At 51.1% G+C, this 25,172-nt stretch overlaps 1 protein-coding gene across 3 annotated transcripts; it reads right to left on the reverse strand.

The window, feature by feature from the left end:
• Positions 1 to 3,419: 3,419 nt before the first annotated feature.
• ODAD1 (outer dynein arm docking complex subunit 1) lies at positions 3,420 to 24,944 on the reverse strand. 3 transcript variants are annotated; one of them, XM_066373886.1, is made up of 14 exons: positions 24,855 to 24,929; positions 22,547 to 22,646; positions 22,226 to 22,415; positions 15,246 to 15,368; positions 14,784 to 14,897; positions 12,596 to 12,663; positions 8,911 to 9,098; positions 8,523 to 8,657; positions 7,401 to 7,483; positions 7,107 to 7,275; positions 5,076 to 5,239; positions 4,881 to 4,981; positions 4,480 to 4,558; positions 3,420 to 4,412 (listed from the first exon to the last, which is right to left on the reverse strand). In XM_066373886.1, exons 1-14 carry the CDS (start codon positions 24,922 to 24,924, stop codon positions 3,948 to 3,950), a joined length of 2,049 nt encoding a protein of 682 aa, XP_066229983.1. In that variant the 5' UTR covers positions 24,925 to 24,929; the 3' UTR covers positions 3,420 to 3,947. The 3 variants fall into 3 exon arrangements, with proteins under 3 accessions (XP_066229983.1, XP_066229982.1, XP_066229984.1); XM_066373885.1 differs by having other exon boundaries at positions 12,596 to 12,666; XM_066373887.1 differs by lacking the exon at positions 22,547 to 22,646 and having other exon boundaries at positions 12,596 to 12,666; positions 24,855 to 24,944.
• Positions 24,945 to 25,172: the final 228 nt, after the last annotated feature.

The following is a 25,172-nucleotide window of genomic DNA, read 5'->3' on the forward strand; positions in this document are numbered from 1 at the left end:
TTGATCACCTTTCTGTTCACCACCTGTGCATAAATCCACAAACATATTTTCTGTTTTGACTGATTTTTTATACCACATATAGTATCACATTGAATAATTCTTTGTGTCTTGCTTCATTCAGAGAAAGAAAAATTAACCCAGGAAGGTTGTAGTGTCACTCGTCCTTTCTTTTTCACTGTCCTGTAGGTTATTGTTTAGTTACACTCATTTGAGAGACCCTTGTTGCTCTCTCACTGTAAATACTGCAAACATTGCTGCTAAAACTGCTTTTGCATGTCTCCGGATGGATGTCTGTGAAGGTCGTTCTTGACATGGAATTGCTGGGTTGTACGATCCACGTGTGATCAATACAAAAGTATTTCAGACAGAATAGAATTGTATGATTCCATTTATATGGAATTTACAAGAAAAAGCAAATCTTTAGAGACAGAAAACAGAACAGTGATTGTGTGGGGTTTGGCGGGGGTCGGTGGGTGGGGGATTGATTGTAAACTGGCCAGAGGGAACTTTTGGGGATCATGGACTATGGTGATAATTGCACAATTCTTCAATTTATGAAAAGTCCTTGAGTTGTACACTGGCAATGGGTGGACTTTTACAGTGTGTAAATTACATTTTAATGACCTGAGAAGGAAGGAACGGAAAAAAGGAAGGAGAGAAAGAAATGCCACATGTTGTCTTGCGTGTCCACCACTGCATGGCGCTCAAAATCTCTGCTAAGATCCGGGTGCCAAGGACCTACATGCAGGGGAGAGGACTCTAACGATTGGCGCTGCATCCCTCCCCACCCTCCGCCTGCGATACCCTTCCCCGCACCCCTATGCCCAGGTCCTTAGTTCCTACAGCTGTGAAATGAGAATTTTTAACAATCGATTAAACAAAACATGCCAGGCCTCTTCGATGTGTTGTACAAATATTAACTTATTAAAAGAACACGTGGAATTAAGAATGGATGAATGGGTCTCAGAAGGCCACATCTCACACCTCTTTGGCCGGAGCCCTCCTACCGCACTTTGCTAGGGGCTATATTCTAGTCCCCAGTAAATGGGATCTTGCGGGCGACCCTGGACCAGAAGACAATCACAGCCTTAGACCTTCTGAGAACAGAGCAGAACCTATTTACGGCGGGGCGCGGGCGCCACCTGGTGGCGGAGTGCTGTAAGGCAGCGCGGATGGAAATCAAAAGGTTTCCTTTAGAACAAAGGAAGTTGCTCTTTGGCGTTAATGATCAGTGGTCTGGAAATCAGTCTACCAAGCTGGGGGCCGTCTGATGCACAGTAAGAAATCATTTCACATCGACAACATAGTTTCGTGAAATACCACCCTGGCCTGCATAATGCTTTTTATTCTACTCTATTTCTAATTTAAATGCTGGTTAGGTCACCCTAAATTGGTTTCCTGACTCGCCCGAGTCTCCAGTGAGAGGGTAGGATAGCGTTTTCCACCGTCCTAGATTTTCCCTGCTGAAAAATTACGATGGAGAAAGGGTTGGTACCCAAGCCACACCCAGAGTGATGTTTCTCCACCAGTGTGCTGCCTGCAGGGCTTCCCTGCCAGCTCTGATTTCCAGATGAGGAACTAAGTTCAGAGAGGTGAAGACACTCATCCAAGGCCACACAGCTTATATGCAGCAGTGCCAGTTTCTGCCTCCCTCCTGGAGAAGATAAATCACTAAATGCTCCAAATTGCCCTGCTATTTAGTATAATTTCAGTCTTTTCTCCATGTTTGCCAATAAGATTGAGCTGCATGAGTCAGCTGTTTTCTTAAACAGTATATGTAAAGTAATGACATTCCAGAGAGCAGGTTTAAAAATGCAAGTCTTCATATGGAACACAATGAATCAGAGATGGAAATAATTGCACCACAGAAATGGGCACACACTGCAAGTCAGGTTTTTTCCCCCCTGAAGGGTGATTTGTTACACATTTACCAGCAGACCACTGGGTAGGCCTTACCACATTGTGGGAGAGCAAGGCTGGACTGTCTGAACAGGTGAGGAAATGTGACAATAATTTTTATCCTCGTCATTGTCATAATCACAGACATTGGTGAGCATTTACTATGTGTCAGTTCTAAAGCTTTACATGTACCAGTTTTTATTCTAAAAAAAAATTCCTTTGATGTATGGACTATTGGCAACCTATTTTAGGGAAAGGAAACTAAGATTGTTAACTTCCAGGTTTAAGAAGGTGGATGATGGAACCTGACTAGTGGTAGCACAGTGGGTAGAGCATAGACCTGGGATGCTGAGGTCCCAGGTTTGAAACCCAGAGATCTCTGGCTTGAGCACAGACTCACCCGGCTTGAGCGCACTGCACTCACCAGCTTGAATGCAGGGGTTGCGAGCTTGAGCATGGGATCATCCATCAACATGATCCCATGGTCACCGTTAGAGCCCAAAGGTTGCTGGCTTGAGCCCAAGGTCGCTGGCTCGGCTGGGTCCCCTGGTCAAGGGATGTATGAGAAGCAATCAATGAACAACCAAAAGTGATGCAACTATGAGTTGATGCTTCTCATCTCTCTCTTCTTATCTGTCTTTGGAAGGGCGGATGATAGATTGTCTGGATTTGGTAGCGTTAAACTTTGAGAGGGTGCCTGGCCTGTGGTGGCGCAGTGGATGAAGCGTCGACCTGGAATGCTGAGGTCACCAGTTCAAGATCTTGGGCTTGCCTGGTCAAGGCACATATGGGAGTTGATGCTTCCTGCTCCTCCCCCCTTCTCTCTCTCCTATCTAAAATGAATAAATAAAATCTAAAAAAAAATCTTTGAGAGGGCATCTAACAGTGACAGACAAGAGTTATTCATGGCATTTAAATCCCTCACTCCCAACGTCACACCAAAGCAGGACAGGAACAGAGTCTGTTTTATTTCTGTGACCCTGCAGCAGGTGTTGGGGTCATGCCGAATATTCCTTTCCCGCTCTCCTTCCATATGGAGCGTCCCATCCCCCTTTGAAGTTGGGTGTGGTAACATGACCTGCTTGGATCAATAAATGTGAGCGGAAGTGATATATATTATATCCAGGTAGGAGATTTAAGGGTCATTGACATCTCTCTTTCCCAGTGACAGACTGGCAATCATCTAGTCAGGGGCTGTTCGAAATGCCTGGGGCACAAGGATGGGTGGAGCAGAGCCCTGAGCTGATGCACAATAGACTTACAACACTGGCAAGTGATAAATATTTGTTGTGTTAGGCCACTGAGATCTTGGAGTATTTTTTACTGTAGCATAACCCAGCCTATCCTGACTGATACCCTGCCCAGTTCTCAGGAGAGCCTAAAATGTGGAGGTCCAGACAAAATGAATGGATGAATGGACGAATGAATAGGACCATAAATTTTCCCCTGGGCCAGAGGTAGAGAAACAGCTATGTTTCTAGGTTACTCTCTCACATAGACACTTGTCACCAGGCTGGGGTAAAAGTTGGGCTTTGACCTTTATTTCTTATAGTCAGAACTCATGCAGACCCTGACCTCTTTGCCCCAATTCTTCCGCCATGGTCAGTACTGGGGGCTCTTGGAGAGGGTGAGGAATGAAGAGCCACCAAGACAATGTCAACAAATGCCAGGAGAGGCTGGGATAGGAAGGAGATGAGAAGGAAGTAGAAATAAGGAAGCAGAAACAGGAGGTGGGTGGAGAACCAGAGAATCAGAGCAGAAATGGGGAGACAGATGTAAAACCAGAGAGAGACAGAAAGGATGGGAAACTGAGAACAGGGCACTGGGAGGCAGAAACAGAAAGAAGGGTGGGTCCAGAGGGAGAGACCAAGAGACAGGGATGAGATGAGACGAGCCTAAGGACACAATGAAAGGGAGGGGGAGACGGCTCTGGGGGCAGAGGCCTGAACTGGGAGAGAAAGAGTCACAGGGGAAACCAGGGCGGCGGGGCGGGAGTGGGCAGACACCGAGCTGGCCCGCATGGGGCAGGGGCAGGCGGGCCAGGTGCCCTAGTCGTAGCTCCGGGAATCTTTGCTCACGGCGGAGCCTGGGCGGCTGCTGGAGGCAGGGCCCGTGCTCGACTCTGCCGCGGAGCCTCTGTCCCGCCCGCCTCGAAAGCTTTCGGGGCCTCTGCTGGACTCCACGTAGCCAGTGGACTCCAGGTAGCCGCTAGAGCCGGGGGTTCTGAAGGTCACATGGCCCCCGGTTGAGCCCTGGCTGGAACCGTGGTCACCAAACGTGAGGCCACCAACATTGGAGCTGGTGACATGGCCTCCGCTGGACGCCAGGACGCCGCTAGTCCTATGGCTCAGGAGGGACGCAGGGGGACTAGAGCTCCTGGTGGCCGCCAGGGGCGTGCCTGAGCCGGCCGTTGGGGCGCTAGAGAGGACGATGCTGGGGTTGCTCTCGATCCTCTTCACTGCGTCCGCCAGCTCCTTCAGGTGCTGCTCCCGGGCCTGCTCCCGGGCCTGCAGCTGCGGGGAGGCGCGTCAGGCCCGGGGGCTGAGGTCCCGCCCCTACCCGGCAGGCTCCCGTTCTCACCGATCTGGTCACGTGGCTCAGCAGCTCCTCCTTGCTCAGAGGATAGTCTTCTTTGGCTTCAAAGCCTGCGGGGTCCTCACTAAAGTCGGGGAAAGGCAGACAGGACTGCAACTCCACCCACAAAAGGCTGATGGCTCCACATTGCCACACCCAGAGACCCTGAGCCATGCTCTGGCCAGCCCCGAGGGCCTTTGCCCCTCTGGTGTCCCAGGGTCCATGGTCCCATACCATCCCTGCAGCCTCTACTGGTTCGCGAGAGCACTCACTCCAGCTTCTGCTCCGCCCTCCCCAAAGCCACACCCACCCTCAGGTTCCAAAGCCCCCTAAAACCCTGTATCCCATTTGTGCCCTCTGCCACCTGGAATCTCTGTCCCCCGCCTCCCCCTTCCCCTGGGCCTCACCGGTTGTCAGGGAGCTGAGGCAGGGCCACCTTCTTCGGAAGATCCTCGGGGCTCTTGCCCAGCACCAGGAGGGCAGCGTCAGCCAGGCTGGAGGTGTAGCTCTGGAGGGGACGGGCCAGCTGTCAGCTCAGGCTCCTCCCCACGGCCCTGGCGTCCAGGCTTCCCTGTCCCCACCACCTCCCCACGGCCCCACACCTGGGTGGCTACGTAGGCCTGCACCGTCAGGAGCTCCACCAGCCGCTTCTCAATGAGGCCCAGGAAGAGGCCTATGTCGCGGTCTCGCATGTAGGTCTTGACCCCCAGGAGGTCGTTGATGATGGTGCTGTCACACTGGGCCCTGGTGAAGAGCTGCTGAATGTCTGGGGTCGCGGGGATGAAGGGGGGGCTGTAATGAATCTTGTGCCTGCTGGGTGCCAGCCCTCTCCTTCCCTCAAGTCCCCACTACCCATTCTATAGCGACAGTGAGCAAGGTTTGAAGATGTCCCCAAACCCAGGCAGTGGGAGGGCAACACTGTGTGCTGACACGGGGCACCTGCTTTCCTGGTTTTAATATCGGACTCCAGGTGCACGCAACTGGATTAATCCCTGTCCTTGGCTGAGCCATGGGTCATTGTCATGACCCACTCGTACAACTAGCCTGTGTACGACCCGCTTACATTTAGTTAGCTAACTGGTTATTTTTTTATTTTGGGGTGGGTTTTTTTTTAAGAGTATGCTTAGTCAAGCTGGGGACAGTGAAACGAGGAAGGGCTTGGGGTGGAAGAGGCAACAGGAGAGCTTGGGCAGGGCCACTCTGGCTCACTGGAGTCAGGAAAGTGGACGTGGACAGCTTCAGGGGGTGACCCCTGGATGAGCTGCTGCTGCCCGCTGGTCTCCTGGTTGCAAGTCTTGTGGGGACCCTTAGAGTTTAGGAGATGCAGACTTATGGGAGAAGGGAAGGGGATGTAGAGAGGAAAGGGAAAGGCACACGCACGCTCCTGGGAGGGAGAGAGCGCCAACTGGTTATTTTTTAGTAGAATAAGAAGGCACCACAAGCTTGTCAAAAATCTGCAAATACCTTCAGGCACCAGCTGTCCCAGTGCCTCCTCCCCCTGAACTCCAGGCTCCTGTACAGTTTCCTCCTGGGGTCCCTCCCATGAACACCCCCTAGAGACCACCCACACAGCTCAGGGCCATCCCAACCCCACCCCTTCTCCTGGAGCGGCCTCATCCTTACCAGGCCCCACGTGGTGCTCTTCACCCCTTATCCCTCTTGGTCCATCAGTCTCATACCTCGGCCCCTCCTTTCCCTCCTCCTTCCCCTAACCTCTCTGCCCACCACGCTTCCCTGCTCACAACCCTCCGTGGCTCCTCAGCACTTCCAGGAAGTGCCTCAGCCTGGATCCCTTCAGGACCAGGTCCTCTCCAACCCACACTCCACATTCCCCCTTGGATGAAAAACCCACGTGCGTGAATGAACCTCTAGGCCTTGGCCTCAACTGCCGGGAGCAACCCCTGTCCCCGGTGTTTAAGTTAAACACTCATCCTTCAAGGTGGGCATCAAGCATCACTGCTCCCAGGAAGCCTCCAGTCACCCTAGCAGAGCTGATGTCACGGGTGTGCCACCTGGGCGGTGGCCCAGGGCCTGCGCTCAGAGGGCCCTGCATTTGGTTTGATATTCTGCTGTTGCCACCTTGAAATTCTTGACAAATTTTTAACAAGGGGCCCCACATTTTAACTCTGCACTGAGACCCTAAAATGATGTTCCCTTACTCCACACTGAGCTAGGCCCAGTCCTGCTTCAAAGTGCCCTGGGTGTCCGCCATGGTCGCCCCTGGGTTACAAGGACCCCATGTCCAGGCCAGGCCCCTCCCAGCCTCTCCCCACCAGGGCCCTGTCATCCCGCGGGGGGGGGGGGCACAGCAGCTTCAGTGGCAGGGGAAGGCAGATGGCCAATGACTGAGCTCTACCTATACGCCGTGAGGTGGCTTCCTGCTGGCTCCCTATTACACTGCCACCTTTCTGTTTCCACCTTTAGCTTTCCATCCATCATCCCATCTAATCATCAGGAACACCCACAAAGTAGGTGCTGCATCCTCTTGCCAGAGGGTAGATAATGGGTATACAATGAATGAGTAAGCGAGTACACAAAGTCATTCCTGGAAACCTCCAAGTGGCCAGCCCAAGTCTGGGCCCTCTGCATATTCCTCACTTCCTCCCACAGAAAAAAGTGGGGCGGGCGCTCACCAGCCTTGAGTTTCTCCAGTTGCTCCCGAAATTCCTGGGAGCGGGCCTCAAGTTTATCTGCCTCGGAGCGCCTGTCTTCTATGCACTGCTGCAACATCACCTGGTGCTCCCTTTGCAGCAACTGCCGGGCGGCCTCGCCGGTGTGTGCCCTGTTCATGGCCTCCTGCATCTGCAGGCAGGGGTCGAAAGCTGGGCCCAGCTCCGGGAGAGGGTCTGACCCACTAAGGATGGGATAGGCGCCAGGTGAGGAGCAATGGTGGGACTCTGGGGCGGGGCAGGGTGGGGCTCTCTCACTTCCTTGATCTCGTCCTGCAGACGCTCTAGCTCCGAGTTCTGCTCGTTGATGAAGGTGAACTCCGCGAAGTTTCGCTCTTCCACTGCGGGGAAAGGCGGCACCCCGGGAAACAGAACCAGAGAAACACGGACAGGGGAAAACAGAGATACAGAGAAACACAGAGACACAGAGAAGGATGGAGAGAGATGTTGAAAAGGACAACACAGAGATAGAGAGATACAGACAGAGAAACACAGAGAATCAGAGAGAAAGAGCGACAGAAAGTCACAGTGACCCAGAAATACCCCGAGACACGGACACATAGAAGTGAGGGAGAGAGAACAGTAGAGGTGGGTAAAAAGAGAACAGAAGACCCAGGAGACAGACAGCAACAGTGACAAGAGAGGCAGGATGGAGGGAAAAATTTGGAGAGTGACTCGTAGGCCCAGGAGGAGCAGGGAGTTAAGGGAAGGGGATGTGGGGAGGTGGGAGACAGACATGCCCGGGAAAATTTGACAGAAACAAAAAGGCACTCGGAGGGGACAGAGAGATGCAGAAAAGAGGGGGACAAGCCCTGGCTGGTTGGCTCAGCAGTAGAGCATTGGCCCCGCATGGAAGTCCCAGGTTCGATTCCCGGTCAAGGAACACAGGAGAACCGCCCATCTGCTTCTCCACCCCTCCCCCTCTCCTCTCTATGTCTCTTTTCCTCTCTCGAAGCCAAGGCTCCACTGGAGCAAAGTTGGCCCAGGCGCTGAGGATGGCTCCAATGGCCTCCACCTCAGGCGCTAGAATGGCTAGGGTGACAAGGGAGCAACAGCCCAGATGGGCAGAGCATTGCCCCCTGGTGGACATGCTGGATGGATCCCGGTTGGGCACATGCGGGAGTCTGTCTCTCCACCTCCCGACTTCTCATGTCAGAAAAATACAAAAAACAAACAAACAAAAAAACACATGTAATAAGAAAAGAGGGGAACGAACAGAAGGAAGGGGACAAGAGGTGGAAATGGTGGGAGAGAGGCGGGGGAGGGGCAGGGAGGGGCAGAGGAGGGCCCACAGGAAGGGGTGTGCAGAAGCAGCACAGTGTGCACCTGCCTGGGGTGCTGGGGGCCGCGCCTCGCCCCCTCCCCAGCCCAGGCACTCACTTTCCAGGTACTTGTCCACCAGCACTTCTGGGTCGCTCTCCCCAGTCAGCTGGGACAGCTTGTTCAGGGTGTCCTCGTAAGACAGTACCAGCTTCTCCTGGGAGGTCTTCCGGAGGCCCTGAGCCACCTCCTGGGCTGGGAGCAGAGGAGCCGTGAGGTCCAGAGCGCCACTAGCCGGGAGGGGCCTCATGGAGATGAGCCAAGGCCTCAGCTCGCCCTGACCACGAGGGCGGGGCCTTCGAGGTGCAGACCCCACCCCCCTATCCCATCCACGCTCTCCAGCACTCCTTGCAGGCTGGGCCCGCCCGTGTGCTATGACATCTGGAGACCCGCGCTGCGCCCCTCCCCAGCCTGGCCTATGGGTGCGGAGGAGGCGGCCCAGCCTCACCCCGCTTCTCGCGCTTCTCCAGGACCACCGGGTCCGGCTGCCGCTCGCCGTTCTTGAGCTTGAGGAAGCGGTGCAGCTGGTCCAGGTGCGCTATCTGCCGCTGCAGGCTCTGCACCTCCGTCTGGTTCTGGGCCACCTCCTTGTCCGCCCTCTCCCGCAGCATGTCCATCTTGGTCTTTGCCTCCTCCCTGGGGGAGGTCAGTCGGGTCAGGGAGATTAGAGGCTGGATGAGGGGCAGCCTGGGGATCTCGGGGATGGGTGGGGTCAACCTGTTCACCAGGAATGTGGTAGAATCAAATTACTGTTATCCTCAACTCACAAAAGACAGAAAACTTTCTAGGTTCTAGACGTGGGTCAGGATGGGGTTGTGGGGCAGAGTCAGGACCTGGGGGGGGGGGGGGGTGCGAGGCCACGTAAACCCACAGGGGGGCGCTGCTGCAGTGCAGGCTGATAACGGAAACAATAAAGTGGGACAAGCATTGCTAAGAGAGCCACTTCAATTAAGAGTCGGAGGCTATTAGGGAAGTAGGGCCTGTGCATATCTCCTGCTTCAGTTCTCAAAGCTGCTATTAAGTTGCTAAACCTGTTGCTAAACTCAGTTCAAGGCTGAGCCTTGAACAGCTGGGGCCATAAACCTCCCAGCACAACAGCTGCTGCATGGATTCCATGGACTTGATCTCCCCTGCACCATTCCCGCCAGCCAGCCAGCCTCCTGTGCATGAGATAATGACGCTGTGTGGGTTTCGCCTTTGTAAACCTGCCTTTCTTTGTTCTCTCCATGCCAGCTGAGTTGCTTCCTGAGCCTGTCTCTCCCTGATTGCAATCCCTTTGCTCAAATAAATGCTTTCTGTTCTTTATCACAGCCTGAACCTCTTGTTTGGTTAACAGTGCACAGGGCATGGGGGGGGGGGGCAGGCATTAAGATGGCGCTGATGACACAGTTAGAGAGGATGTTCAGCTCCCAAAGGGGAGATGGCTGGAGTTTGGGGGGTCATGGGGTGGGAAATATAGGGGGCTTGGACCATTCAGGACCTCCTGTTGGACAGGTAGGTGACATCAGCAGTGCTTGAGCACACACCCTGTTAGGACCTTGGGGACACCCTAGAATCCTCATCCACTGAACCGCCCGGGACCTGCACATCTGAAAATGTAGCTTCTAAGCTTTGCAGTGTAGCGCAGCCAGCTTACATTCAGAGTGCCCCAAGTGTACTTCATAGGTCACAGGGTCAGAAGTCAGAGGGTCATTGGGTTGGGAGACCGGCAGGCCAGTCTCCTCAGGTCCCTGCCCACGGACCATTCAAGTTCCCACCTCCACACCTTTGCTGGCTTTGATTGCCTTCACCTGAAGCATCAGCTTCCTGCTCTATTCAGAGTCCTCGAGGCCTACTTGGATCAACCCTCCTCGTGGGAAGCCTCCCCTGCCACCCACCAGCCCTGCCCAGTGACCCTTTTGCCTCTGGTGGCAGCCCCTCAGGTATTAGGACTTATAGCTCTTTCTGTGCCTTGAACTCCATGCCAACTGAGGGGCAGGGAAGAGGGAAGCTGACCGCCTGAGAGCCGGGCTTTGTGGCAGCTGCTCTACTATCCCCATGAGGTAGACACCATTATTATTGCCATGTCACAGTGGAGGCTCAGAGAGGGGAAGTGACCTGACCAGATCATTCAGTATGGAAGCACTGGTGACACTGCCGGGTCTGACAGGAAGTGTCGGTGATGACGCCTGCCCCACCTTCTAGCTGAAACCACCCTGTCCTGAACCCAGCTGGGCTGCCCATTGCAGTCACATGGGGGAGTGCTGATGGAGGCTAGATCCTGGTGATGTGCTCACAGGCCAGCAGGCATCGCCTGGGGGCATGGAGACCATGAGCCGGCCAATCAGATTCTCTCCCTCAGGAAGTGAATTGGGAAACACTAAGAATGGGGCCGGGTCTGACCAGGCAGTGGTGCAGTGGATAGAATGTCGGACTGGGACGTGGAGGACCCAGGTTCAAAACCCCAAGGTCACCGGCTTGAGCGCGGGCTCATCTGGTTTGAGCACAGGCTCACTAGCTTGAGCACAGGGTCTCAAGCTTGAGCATGGGATCATAGACATGACCCCATGGCCACTGGCTTGAGCCAAAAGGTTGCTGGCTTGAAGTCCAAGGTCACTGGCTTGAGCCCAAGGTCGCTGGCTTGAGCAAGGGGTCACTCACTCTGCTGCAGCCCCCTGGTCAAGGCACATATGAGAAAGCAATCAATGAACAACTAAGGTGACGCAACAAAGAACTGATGCTTCTCATCTATCTCCCTTCATGTCTGTCTGTCTGTCTGTCTCTCTCTCTCTCTCTCTCTCACACACACACACACACACACACACACACACACACACACGAATGGGACAGAAGGCTGAAAGTGGAAGCATGTAGTGAGAGAAGCCAGAAGCAACCCAAGTTCGTGTTAGGAAGGCCCAGTTAGGAAGAAGCTAAAGCTATGTGTGAGCAAAAGCCAAGAGGTACAGGCAGGGCTGTGGAGAGGTCGTGCAGACCACAGGCCCGAATTACAGTATCAGCCATAAAAAGGAAAGAAGAGCTGATATGTACTGCTGCAGAGATGAACCTTGATGGCATTATGTTAAGTGAAAGAAGCCAATCACAAAAGGTCACATACTGTACAACTGCATTTACATGAAATGTCTGGACTAGGTAAATCCATAGAGATAGGAAGAGATCTAGTGGTTTCCAGGGCACTGGGGACAAGGGGAAGAGAAAGTGACTGCTTCACAGGAACAGGTTTCCTTCGGGGTGATGGAAGTGCTTTCGATCCAGACAGAACATTACAGATTACCAAATGCCACCTGATTGAATGCTTTAAAATGGTGAATTCTGTTTGTTCATCCTGACAAGTCACTGAAGCCAGAAGGCAGATTGGGGCTAGAGCTGAGGTCAGACGGAGACATGAACCTGAGCAAGCAGAAGTCACAAGATAGAAACACGACACTGAATAGGCCGAGGAAACCACTTGGGACAAGAGAACAGGGCGGAAGTTCAGGAAGAGCTGGGTCGGAAGGAGGAGGTGATGGAGCCCAGGGAGCCGCGGAGACAGAGACCGAAGCCAGAAAGCAGAGCGAGTGGGTCTCCATTCCACGCATGTCTCTATCTCACAGGGGCCTGAAAGACTCTGTCCCTGTCAACCATTCTAACTACTTCCCCAGCCCAGGCCCATGCTGCGTGTGCTCTGGGAACTGTCTTACTTAATCCTCTCTCCGCCTCGGTGCACTCCGTGCCAGGTACAGACTGGGGCCAAAGAGGTTAATTCACACCCTCAGGAGCGGGACCCTGCCAAGGTTGCTGGGAAAGCAGTGGAGTGAAAGAGGCACTTTATGAAAAACAATGTCGGGCCTGACCTGTGGTGGTGCAGTGGATAAAGCGTCGACCTGGAACGCTGAGGTCGCCGGTTCAAAACCCTGGGCTTGCCTGGTCAAGGCACATATGGGAGTTGATGCTTCCTGCTCCTCCCTCCCCCTTCTCTCTCTCTCTATCTCACTCTCACTCTCTCTCCTCTCTAAAAATTAGTAAAAGAAAAATTAAAACAAAAAAACAATGTCGGTTCCGATGGTCAATTTCTTGAGTTCGGATCCTCTTGCCCCCTGCCTTATGAAAGGTGTGAGCTGAGTGAGCCCAGCCCAGGATGCCCCAGTGGGCCCTACCTGACTGTATAGGCCGAGGTGGAGGAGGTAATGAGGGCGCTGATCATGTGCTGCAGGTGATGGATCTCCTGCTGAGAGAAGAAAGCAGATGCCACTCTCATGCCTCATGGCCGTGGGATGTCCTCAGGGCCCGCACTTACCCAGTGGGAAGCTGAGCTCCAGTGCTTGTGAATACAGGGCTTCCTAATTAGCAGCAGCTAGTAGAGGGATTTTTTTTTTTTTTTTTTTTTTTGGTAACAGAGACAGAGAGAGACCAAGAGAGACCGAGAGAAGGACAGACAGATAGGAAGGGGGAGAGATTAGAAGCATCAATTCTTCATTGTGGCACCTTAGTTGTTCATTGATTGCTTTCTCATGTGAGCCTTGACCGGGGTGGGGGTGGGGGCTGCAGCCGAGCTAGTGATCCCTTGCTCAAGCCAGCGACCTTGGGCTCAAGCTGGTCCTGCGCTCAAGCCGGTGACCTCGGGGTTTCAAACTTGGGTCCTCCGCATCCCAATCCGATGCTTTATTCACTGTGCCACTGCCTGGTCAGGCGGTAGAGGGATTGTTAAAGAGGCACAAAGTGCCCTGGCCGGGTAGCTCAGATGATTAAAGCATCGATACACCCGTCAGGGCACATACAGGGATCAAGCAATGAATGCATAAATAAGTAGAACAACAATAGATGTACTCTCTCCCTTCCTCTCTCTCTAAAATCAATCAATCAATCAATACTAATAGTAATAAAATTAAAAGAGGTACGAAGTGAGTGGAAAGCCAGGCCGAGAGCTGGATGCTGGCTCAGGGGACTTATCCCAGTGAAATGCTCCAGCCAGAATATGCCCAAGAGCACAGACCCAACGTGCTCACACTCAGAGGTCTATGTGAATGTCATCACTGTGACCACACTCATCTGTTTCTGCTTCCACGAAAATGTCTCTGTAGTTGATGAGTAAAAAGGGTTCTTTCAGGAGAAAGAAGAAAGTCAGTCATGTATTTTTTACACATGTATAATGTATATGTATTAATGTACTATATATACAATATACCTATATACACATGCATATACACATATAGCATGTATTAATATTCTGGAACATTCCCCATTTCATCTTCCTGTCTATTCCCCCACAGAGGGAGAAAGGGCTCCTACTAGTCACACCTGGGACCATCTGAACATTGTAGTGAATAATAACCCTGCATGGATTACAACCCACAGAATAAAGTAAGAATATGTGAATGTTTTACTGATGAATCACAAATATACAGGGAGAATGAGAAGCTTTTTATTAAGTGAAATTTCACCTTATGAATGTAGAAGAAATGACAGTTAGAAATTCAGGTTCATGCCCACCCAGAGACGCCTTTGTGTTTCTTAGCTTGGCCTGTGGTGGTGCAGTGGATCAAGTGTTGACCTGGAATACTGAGGTCACCAGTTCAAAACCCTGGGCTTGCCTGGTCAAGGCACATACGGAATGCAGAGAAGCAACTGCTACGAGTTGATGCTTCCAGCTCCTCTAACCCCCTTCTCTCTCTTACCTCACTCAATAAATAAAATCTTTTTAAAAAAGGAAAGAAAATAAGTGGCAGCCATTATAATGATAATTATTCAGACAAGAATCAAACCCGAGGTCACCAGCTTAAGCATGGCTTCACCAATTTGAGCATGGGGTCACCAGCTTGAGTGTGGGATCAGAGACATGACCCCATGGTCACTGCCTTGAAGCCCAAGGTCGCCAGCTTGAGCCCAAGGTCGCTGGCCTGAGCAAGGGGACATTGGCTTGGCTGGAGCCCCCTGGTCAAGGCACATATGAGAAAGCAATCAATGAACAGCTAAAGTGCTGCAACTATGAGTTGATGCTTCTCTTATCTCTCCCTTCCTGTCTGTCACTGTCTCTGTCTCTCTCTCATTAAAAAAAGAGAGAAAAAAAAAGAGAGAGAGAGAGAGAGAAAAAGAGATGAACCTATGGAATGTTAATGGTTTGGCTTCCCAGTGGGCGTCCTGAATGATAATAGTCAAAATGACATCTCTGCTTTCCCAAAGCATTTTGGAACACTTCCTGGGTCTACATTCCCTCTGAACTAAAGGAAACTTATGGCTTCGTCAGTTCTGTATTTGAGGACTGAGTACTAGAGAAAGGCAGGGCGATTCCTGTCCTCTCCTCCACCCCAGCGGGGTCAAGGCTTCCTGGGCTGGAGGGCCACTGACCCTCTGCAGCTTGTGGTCCATGTTCAGATAGTGGTTCCTCTCGATCAGTAGGAGATCCAGCTCCTCCCGCAGGGCTGCATTCCGCACCAGCTGGATGTCAAAGCGACAGGTAACCTGGGTGGGGAGAACAGGAGTGGGGTAATAGGATGCAAGAGTCTGTCTGAGGCCTGGCATGCCATCCTCCTCCACACTCAGGTAGGGAGAGGGCACTTGTCAGATATGGGGCCTGTTCCCGTTTGAGGACCTTGAGAGCATCGCCAGCCCCACCTTAGAGCCCAGGCACCAGTCTCCTTTCCTTGGGATCCTCCATCCCTCCAGGATCCTGACCCCCTCAAGGCACTCAGTGTGCCAGGCCTTTCGGTATCCAGGAATCTGGTCCACTGTTTCCAGAACTTGACCCCATACTCATTTGTTCCCCAACCCGAGCTCAGGCTTGGAAAGAGCCAAGAGGCTGACACTCACTCTATCCAACTGGTCTTCAGCGACCTTAATCCTTTTCCAGATCTTGGCCTTGTGATCTAGCAGGACTCCTGGGGCCCCGGCATCCTTACTGTGGACAGAGATCCGGGTCTCCCACTCCTGGATCTGGAGGAAAGAGGAAGGTACCCATTTGTTGCCCGAATGTAGGAGAGACTGGAAGACCAAGCAAGGAGATGGGTGGGAGGGCGAGTGGCCGAGTGTGGCTGACATCTGCCATCCTTGTGGCCCCAGCCATCTGCAGACCCCAGCCTTCAGTGTGCATCTGGCTTCCAACCACAACATGCCACCCAAGTAACCACATGATCCAGGTTGGCACCATCACAGTGATGTGGCCCAGACTGAGCCAGCCTGCACCCTTTCCTCGTATTGGGGGGGAAATGCATGAGCTGGATGGATGGAACTTCAGGACTTCCGCTGTCATAGTTCCCACTGCACTGAGCACCCTGGGAGAATGAGGCCAGTAGACAAAGTGGAGACAAGACTCTAATCTAAGAGATGGTGAGAGTGAGCCCTGATGCCCTTAGGGCCCCTGGGTCTGTAATGCCCATACCTGCTTCCCGCCTGACCTCATTTCCATATTCATCTTTACTGATTGGGGGTATGCTCTTTCCCCAACTAAACTAGAAGTTCCATTAGGGCTAATTTTTGTCTTTTGTGACTGACAGGGAACAGTTGCTCAATAAAACGTTAAGACTGAATGAATTGCCTAAGACTGTGTCTCCCAACTGCACACTGTTATAGGTTTTGTTTGTCCCACAGAATTTATATGTTCAAGTGCTAATCCCCAAGACCTGATCAGAGTATGACCGTGTCTGGAGACAGGATCTTCACAGAAGTCAAGTTAAAATGAGGTCGCCCAACCAGGCGGTGGCGCATTGGATAGAGTTCAAAACCTGAGGTCGCTAGCTTGAGCACAAATTCATCTGGTTTGAACTAAGCTTACCAGCTTGAGCCCAAGGTCGCTGGCTCGAGCAAGGGGTCCCTCACTCTGCTGTTGCCCCCAGTCAAGGCACATATGAGAAAGCTATCAGTGAACAACTAAAGTGCCGTAATGAAGAATTGATGCTTCTCATCTCTCTCCCTTCCTGTCTGTCTGTCCTTATCTGTCCCTCTCTCTGACTCTCTCTCTGTCTCTGTCCAAAAAAAAAACAAAAAAAAAAAAGTTAAAATGAGGTCATTAGGGTGGGTCCTCATCCAGTAGGACTGGTGTCTTCAGAAAAAAGAGAAATGTGCACACACACACATGCAGACAAGGCGAATGCCACACGAACATGAAGGCGGAGAGCGAGTGATGCTCTACAAGCTCAGGGATGTCAGGGTGCCAGCACACCACCAGAGGCAGGGGAGAGGCAGGGAATGGATTCCCCCCACAGCCCTCAGAAGGAACCCATGCTCTGGCACCTTGATCTTGGACTTCCAGACTCCAGAACTGTGAGATGATCAATTTCTGTCATCTTGTCTGCAGTACTTTGTGATAGCAGCCCCGCAGAAAGTGAATACATGCACCACGGTGCCCCAGAGCATTGCAGCAAACTCAAGGGGCACACCACGGGGCTATTGGAAATTTTTAAGGAAAACACATTGACATCAATCAGACACCATGGGAACTATGAAGTCAAGGTCGTTCCCAGATTCAACACGAGATGGTGCTATATTTATTTCGGTGATGTCACATCTTTGTGAAACAGTTTTTGGTGGTTGCTATGATAAAAATCAAATACCTAAAAATGTTACCATTGGAGGAAACTGGGCAACACCCACAAAGAACCTCTCTGTGTTATTTCTTCCAACTGCATGTGAAGCTACAATTATTGCAGGAAGATTTTCAATTTTGGCCTGACCAGGCAGTGGCGCAGTGGATAGAGCATTGAACTGGGATGCGGAGGACCCAGGTTCGATACCCTGAGATCGCCGGCTTGAGCACGGGTTCATCTGGTTTGAGCAAGGCTCACCAGTGTGGGCCCAAGGTTACTGGCTTGAGCAAGGGGTCACTCGCTCTGCTGTAGCCCCACGGTCAAGGCACATATGAGAAAGCAATTAATGAACAACTAAGGTGCCACAACAAAGAATTGATGCTTCTCATCTCCCTTTCTGTCTGTCCCTCTCTCTGACTGTCTCTGTCACAAAATAAATAAATACATAAAATGAAAATGCTTTAAAAAATTTTAAAAAAAGATTTTCAATTTTGGCCCTGGCCAGTGGCTCAGTGGGTAGAGCATTGGCCCAGCGTATGGACGTCCCTGGTTCAACTCCCGGCCAGGGCACACAGGAGAAGCGACCATCCACCCCCTCCCTCTTCCCCTTCCCTCCCTGCTCTTCTCTCATAGTCAGGCTTGGTTGATTCGAGCGTTGGCCCCAGACAGAGTTGCCAGGTGGATCTCAGTTGGGGCACATGCGGGAGTCTGTCTTACTGTCTCTGCTCCTCTCACTTAAAAAAAAAAATTCTATTTTTAAATAAAACAAGTACTGCACAGAGAGCAGCCTGGAAGGCAAGCAGCAGTGTCCAACCCGACTTCACAACCTGAAAAGCTGCGCAGCACCCAATAGGCACGAACATCCTTCAGCTAAGTAACTGTGGTTTTGAAGAATAAAATACAGATTTTTCCCCCATGTATATATATTACTTTTTCCAAATGGTCTCTAGGTTGTGAGGACGCAAACACTGACTGGGTAGTTTGGTCCAAGCAGTTTAAGTGGCACTGTAAGCAGTGCGACACGGGAGCCCCTGGAACTGCTCTTCCAAGCTGATGGTTATATTCTCAGGAATTTTGTGAGTTAAATTGCTGGTAGCTTGAAATTGACTATTGTATGAGTTTTCTCTACCTGCATGACAAATTGCCACAAACTTAGTGGCTTAAAACAAGAGCAATTTATTATCTCAAGGTTTCCACGGGTCAGGAGTCTGGTGCAGCTCAGCTGTAGCCTCGGCTTAGAGCAGCTGTCAGGGTGTCAGCCAGGGTTGTGTACTGGTCTCAGCAGGGCTCCTCCCGTGGGTGGTGGCAAAACTCAGTTCCCTGCAGCTGCAGTCTCAGGTCCTCAGCTTCTAGGAGCCCCTGGAAGGTCCCTGCAGTGGGGTCCTTTCCAAGGCCAGACATCTCTCTCTGGTTTATAAGGTGCAGTCTTCTATAGCATAACCTAACCAAGCACTGGAAGCAAGTTAGCTAGAGGCAAGTCACAGGTCCTGCCCAGACTGAGGGGGAGCGGATTATGCAGGCACGTGACTCACTGGGGGTCGCCTTAGGGTATGGTCACGGCAGCCAGGATGAGAGCAGGGCACTTTCCCCACCAAAGTGCTGGTTTCCCAGCACACCTCTGTCTGTTAGACGTTTCTCTAGGGGTTAAAAAATTAAAAGTTCCAGAAACAAAGGAAGTTTAGGAACCACTCTTTCAAGAAATCCACCCAAGATTAGAAAATGCTCTCCTCCAGTTTTTAAAAGTACTCAAATTTGCCCTGGTTAGGTAGCTCAGTTTGTTAGAGCATTGTCTCTACATGCCAAAGCTACGGGTTCAATCCGGGGTCAGGGCACACACAAGAATCGACCAATCCCCTGGACGGGTAGCTCGGTTGGTTAGAGCATCATCTGGACATGCCAAGGTTTCGGGTTTATTACCTGGTCAGGGCACATACAAGAATCAACTAATGACTCATGAATAGGTAGAACAACAAATTGATGTTTCTCTCTGACTCTTTAAATATCAGTAAATAAAAATAAAGAATCGACATAAGAATGCATTATACGTGGAGCAACAAATTGATGTTTCTCTTTCTCTCTCTCTCTCTAAAATCAATAAAAAATTTTTTTAAAAAGCATTCAAGCCCTGGTCAGATAGCTCAGTTGGTTAGAGTATTGTCCCAAAACACAGAGGTTGCTGGTTCAATCCCCAGTCGGGGCGTGTACAAAAACAGATTGATGTTCCTGTCTCTCTCTACCTTCCCCTCTCTAAAATCAATAAAATAAACATTTTTTTAAAAGTATTCAAAATTTGCTTTCACATTTAGGTCCCTAATCCAAATAGAATTTATGTTTTTACATGGTGTGAGTTAGGAAATTTGGGGGTCAGTCTGTTTAAGGCAGTGGTAGTCAACCTGGTCCCTACCACCCACTAGTGGGCATTCCAGCTTTCATAGCGGAGCAACCAAAGTATAAATAAAATGATAGATTTAACTATATAGTGAGTTGTTTTATAAAGATTTATTCTGCCAGACAGCGAAAATCCGACATAAAGTACTTGGTAAGTAATTATTATTATATGCTTTAACTTGCTGTAACTCTGCTTTATAAATTTTATAAAGTCAAGTTACTTCCCTACTTTATAAATCACCATTACTGTGGAACCAGTGGGCGGTTAGAAAATTTTACTACTAACAGACACAAAAGTGGGTGGTAGGTATAAAAAGGTTGACTACCCCTGGTTTAAGGTATAAATAACATACAATAAAATTGTTAAGTTTGATATAATCAATAGTTTCCTCATGCTCCCCCCACTTCCATCCTACAGTCCCCACCCCCAGGCAGTCACCCATGTGTTTTCTGTCACTACAGATTACTTTGCATGTTCTAGAGTTTTATATGAAATGGATTCAATGGAATATATTCTTTTTGGAGGAGAGAGGTCTTGCTTCTTTTACTCAGGACAGTTCTGAGATTCACCCATGCTGTTGGGTGTATATCAGTATCCCTTTCCTTTTCAGGAATTTGGGGAGTAGTATTCCATTGAATGGATGTACCACCATTTGTTTATCCATTTACCCGTTGGTGGACATCTGGGTTGTTTCCATTTTGAATTTTATAAATAAAGTTGTTATGGACATTCATGTATAATTTGTTTTATGAACATATGTTTCCTTTTCTCCTGGGTAAACACCTAGGAGTGGATTGTCTGAATTATATGGTAGGTGTACCTATAGTTTTTTAGAAACTGCCAAACTGTTTTCCGAAGTAGTTGTACCACTTGCATTCCCGCCAGCAGGGAATCAGGGTTCCAGTCCCTCCACATCCTCACCAGCACTTGGTATCGGTGAGCAATACCAGCCATGGATGTTATTTAAAAATTTTTAAATTTAGTTATTGATTTGAGAGACAGAGAAGAGAAGAAACATTGATTTGTTGTTATAACCATTTATGCATTCATTGCGATCCTTGCATGTGCACTTGGTATTGGTCAGTCTTTTTAATTCAGCCATTCTTATAGGCATGTGAAGTATCTTGTGGTTTTGATTCGCATTCCTCTAATGACTAATATCACTGTGCATCTTTTACGTGCTTATCATCATCTTAGATATCTGGTGAAGTATCTGTCTTCTGCCCATTTTCCTGCTGGGTTGTTTGTTTTCACATTGAATTTGAGAGTGCTGAATACACTCTGGATACAAGGTTTGTTTTTCCAGAAATGTGCTTTGCAAATATTTTCTCCCAATGTGGGGCTTGTCTTTTCATTCTCTGAACAATATCTTTTAAAAAAAGAAGTTTTAAAATTGTATGGAGTCTAGCTTGACCAGGTGGTGGCGCAGTGGATACAGCGTCAGACTGGGACGCGAAGGACCCAGGTTCGAGACCCAGAGGTCGCCAGCTTGAGCACGGGCTCATTGGGTTTGAGCAAGACTCACCAGCTTGAGACCAAGGTTGCTGGCTCAAGCAAGGGATCACTCAGTCTGCCGTAGCCCCCTGGTCAAGGCACATATCAGAAATCAATCAATGAACAACTAAGGAACCACAATGAAGAATTGATGTTTCTCACCTCTCTCCCTTCCTGTCTGTCCCTATCAGTCCCTCTCTCTGACTCTCTCTGTCTCTGCCACAAAATAAAATAAATAAAATTTTATGGAGTCTAGCCCTGGTCAGGTAGCTCAGTTGGTTAGAGCATCATCTCAATATGCCAAGGTTGCAGGTTTGATCTCCGGTCAGGGCACATGCAAGGATCGCAATGAATGCATAAATGGTTATAACAACAAGTCAATGTTTCTTCTCTCTGTCTCTCAAATCAATAACTAAATTTAAAATCTGTTAAATAACATCCACTTTATTGGCATAAAGTCACATTGTTTCCAAGGTCAAATAGCAAGATCTGAGGTAGGTGGGATTAGACACCTGTCTAGACCCTGCTCCATTACCAACATCCTCTTTTTGCAGATGAAGGAATGAGGGTCCAGAGAGGTGAAGGCTTGCCTCTGGTCACACAGCTCTGATGAGGCAGGACTAGGATTATTTATTTATTTATTTATTTTGAGAGAGAGACATCAATTTGTTTTTCCACCCATTTATGCATTCATTGGTTGATTTTTTTTTTTTTTTGTATTTTTCTGAAGCTGGAAATGGGGAGAGACAGTCAGACAGACTCCCGCATGCGCCCGACCGGGATCCACCCAGAACGCCCACCAGGGGGCGACGCTCTGCCCACCAGGGGGCGATGCTCTGCCCCTCTGGGGGGTCACTCTGTTGCGACCAGAGCCACTCCAGCGCCTGGGGCAGAGGCCAAGGAGCCATCCCCAGCGCCCAGGCCATCTTTGCTCCAATGGAGACTCGCTGCGGGAGGGAAGAGAGAGACAGAGAGGAAGGAGAGGAGGAGGGGTGGAGAAGCAGATGGGCGCTTCTCCTGTGTGCCCTGGCGGGGAATCGAACCCAGGACTTCTGCACGCCAGGCCGACGCTCTACCACTGAGCCAACTGGCCAGGGCTTGGCATAATGTTTTGATGCTCTAACTAACTGAGCTTCCCAGCCAGGGCAAGACTGGGATTCTAATGGAGGTTTCACTGACTCCAGAAGGGGAACCTTTCCCCTTAACTGCACTAGTCCCCTGAACATGTGGGACTGCTCATCACTAAACACCCCCATTCCCACTGCCACCGGAACACCGCTCTCCTGGTTGTGTGCTTTCAATAACCCCACTTTTCAAACAAAAAAGCTAAGTCCCAAAGCACTTAAGACCCTAAGTCGGATCCACAGTCTGGTACCAGAACCCACCTTCCTGTCCAGGGTCCTGGTCTGCTCCTGCAGCTCCTTGATCTCGGTCTGCACCTGAGTCCGGCACTTCAGCAAGCGGCCCATGTTCTCCAGTCTCTCGTTGTCCCGCAGACGCTTGACCTGGCTCTGGGCCATGCTGATCTGCACCAGAAGTTTGTTCCGCACCTCCTGTAGGCGCTGGATCTCCTCACTGCCCAGGCAGGGAGGCAGAAGAGAGGCCAGCCGGGACAGGGATCAGCATCACTAAAGGTTGGACACACTGGGTCCCCAGCCCCTTTAACAGCTCCCCCTCCAGCTCCGAGACCCAGGTCCTTGGCTCACAGTTGCTTATTGATGCGCTGGTGGACTTCCCTGCTGTAGGCCCGCCTTTCACCCTGCATCACTTTGCACTGTCGCTGCAGTCTGCTCAGCTCCCAATCCACTGAGGGAGGGGCCAGGCAAGCGACTCAGTAGGAATCCAGTCCCCAGCCTCTCCCTCCTCAGGACCTAGGAATCCTAGATCCCCCAAGCTGCAAACGAACTGCAGACCCAGTCCCCAACACCCCTCTAGGACTGCCTCAAGCTTTCTCATTCCTTCATAGTCCCCTGTACTACAAGCTAACCTGGAGACTCACTCAAAACCCACTCTTTCGTGGGTACGGGTAGACATCTGTTTACGCACTAGATCACTGGAAGGCCCCAGTGATCCTCAAAAACCCTCCATATAGGACTGAAACTTGGGAAAGCCAAGGACAGGTGACCAGAGCAGCATTCTTTTTTTTCTTTTTTTTTTCTTTTTGTATTTTTTCTGAAGTTGGAAACGGGGAGGCAGCCAGACAGACTCTCGCATGCGCCCAACCAGGATCCACCTGGCATGCCCACCAGGGGGCGATGCTCTGCCCATCTGGGGCATCGCTCTGTTGCAACCAGAGCCATTCTAGCGCCTGAGGCAGAGGCCACAGAGCCATCCTCAGTGCCCGGGCCAACTCTGCTCCAATGGAGCCTCGGCTGCGGGAGGGGGAAGAGAGAGACAGAGAGGAAGGAGAGGGGGAAGGGTGGAGAAGCAGATGGGTGCTTCTCCTGTGTGCCCTGGCCGGGAATCGAACCCGGGACTCCCGCACGCCAGGCCAACACTTCACCACTGAGCCAGGGCCCAGAGCAACATTCTTACTACGTCCCTTGCCTTCAGCCCCCACTGCCCAGCAGTCCTCAGTCCCATTCTCCTGCCTCCTCATTCTCAGCCCATCTCCTAGGCTCAGGCCTCATCCTCTCCTGTCTGGACTATTGCCTATAGCCTCCTCCCCAACTTCCCAGCCTCCCCTCACAGCTCCATAGGGTCTTTCTACACCCAGAGTGGACCCTGCCCCTTCCCTGCTCACAGGCCTCCCCTGACACTCCAGGGTCCTCAGGACAAAATCCCAGCTTCTCAGCTTAGTGTTCAAAGCCCCACAAGACCTGAGCCTACCCACCTCTCCAAGCCTCCTCCACCAGCTCACCACCTCCCATGGCCCAGTGGTTCTCAACCTGGAGTGATTCTATTCCCCATGGACATTGGGCAATGTCAGGAGACATTTTAATTTTCACATGTGGGTGCGGGTGTAGAGGGCACGACTGGCATGTAGTGGGTAGAGGCCAGGGATGCAGTGAAGCGTCCCACAACACACAGGCCAGCCTCCGCAGCAAAGGCTTATCTGACCCCAAGTGTCAAGAGTGCAGACGTTGAGGCCCTGGCCGGTTGGCTCAGTGGTAGAGCGTCGGCCTGGCGTGCAGAAGTTCCGGGTTCAATTCCCAGCCAGGGCACACAGGAGAAGCGCCCATCTGCTTCTCCACCCCTCCCCCTCTCCTTCCTCTCTGTCTCTCTCTTCCCCTCCCGCAGCCGAGGCTCCATTGGAGCAAGGATGGCCCGGGCGCTGGGGATGGCTCCTTGGCCTCTGCCCCAGGCGCTAGAGTGGCTCTGGTCGCAACAGAGCGACGCCCCAGAGGGGCAGAGCATCACCCCCTGGTGGGCAGAGCATCGCCCCCTGGTGGGCGTTCTGGGTGGATCCTGGTCAGGCACATGTGGGAGTCTGTCTGACTGTCTCTCCCCGTTTCCAGCTTCAGAAAAATACAAAAAAAAAAAAAAAAAAAAAGATTGCAGACGTTGAGAAACTCTACTCTAGCCACATGCTGTTCTCTTTGCTGAAACTCTGAAACTCTTTCCTTCCTTCTCCCCTAGGTAATTCCAGGGAGTTCTGGGCCCCACTCAAACATCTCCTTCTGCAGGAAGTCTTCCTGGCCTACCCCACTTCCCAGGCTAGGCCCATACACATGTCCAGCTCCACCTCCATTCCTGCACATGAGCTCCCCTGACTAAAGGACTCTCCTGGAAGACCTCCCTGTGCCCAGGACCCTGCAGCATAGGACCTGGAACTTGGGAAAACTGAGGAAAAGAATGAGTGAAATAGCCCTGGCTGGATAGCTCAGTTGGTTAGAGCAATGCGGCAAAGCACAGAGGTTGCTGGTTCAATCCCTGATCAAGGCACATACAGGAGGAGATCAATGTTCCTGTCTCTCTTTCCTTCTCTTCCTTCCTCTCTTTCTCTCTAAAATCAATACAATAAACATTAAAAGAGAATAAAAGAATGAGTGAAATAAAGAACATATGAATTACCTAGTCCTTCCAGGAAGACTTCACTTCCATCTTCGGAGCGGGTGCTCCCCGCAGAAAGTCCTAAAGGCATCCTAGCCAAAGAGGGTGGGGCTCCTGTAGAGATGACACAGGACGCCTTCAGACAGCGAGCAGGAGAGGGCATCGAGGAGGTGGGCAATGAACAGTGAGGCACTAGAAACTGGAACGTGACCCCAGAACCAGTTCTGGCCTCTCTTTGAGTTTAAATTCCTCCAATGAATTGGAGGGGGGACACCTCTCGGGCCTCACCCCACACTTCTCCCGACCTCCTGCGTCTCACATTCTCTGTTTTGCATCGCG

This window comes from Saccopteryx leptura, chromosome 3 (genome assembly GCF_036850995.1).
Source record: "Saccopteryx leptura isolate mSacLep1 chromosome 3, mSacLep1_pri_phased_curated, whole genome shotgun sequence".
NCBI lineage: Eukaryota > Metazoa > Chordata > Mammalia > Chiroptera > Emballonuridae > Saccopteryx > Saccopteryx leptura.

Excerpts from the sequence above, each read along its gene's own strand:
- ODAD1 (XM_066373885.1), bottom strand. The coding sequence starts at position 24,924 with ATGCCTTTAGGACTTTCTGCGGGGAGCACCCGCTCCGAAGATGGAAGT. Across the intron at positions 15,369-22,225 it reads CCAGGACCCTGGACAGGAAG|ATCCAGGAGTGGGAGACCCG; the intron begins GTGGGTTCTGGT and ends TCTTTCCTCCAG. Across the intron at positions 9,099-12,595 it reads ACCTCGGCCTATACAGTCAG|GGAGGAGGCAAAGACCAAGA; the intron begins GTAGGGCCCACT and ends GACCTCCCCCAG.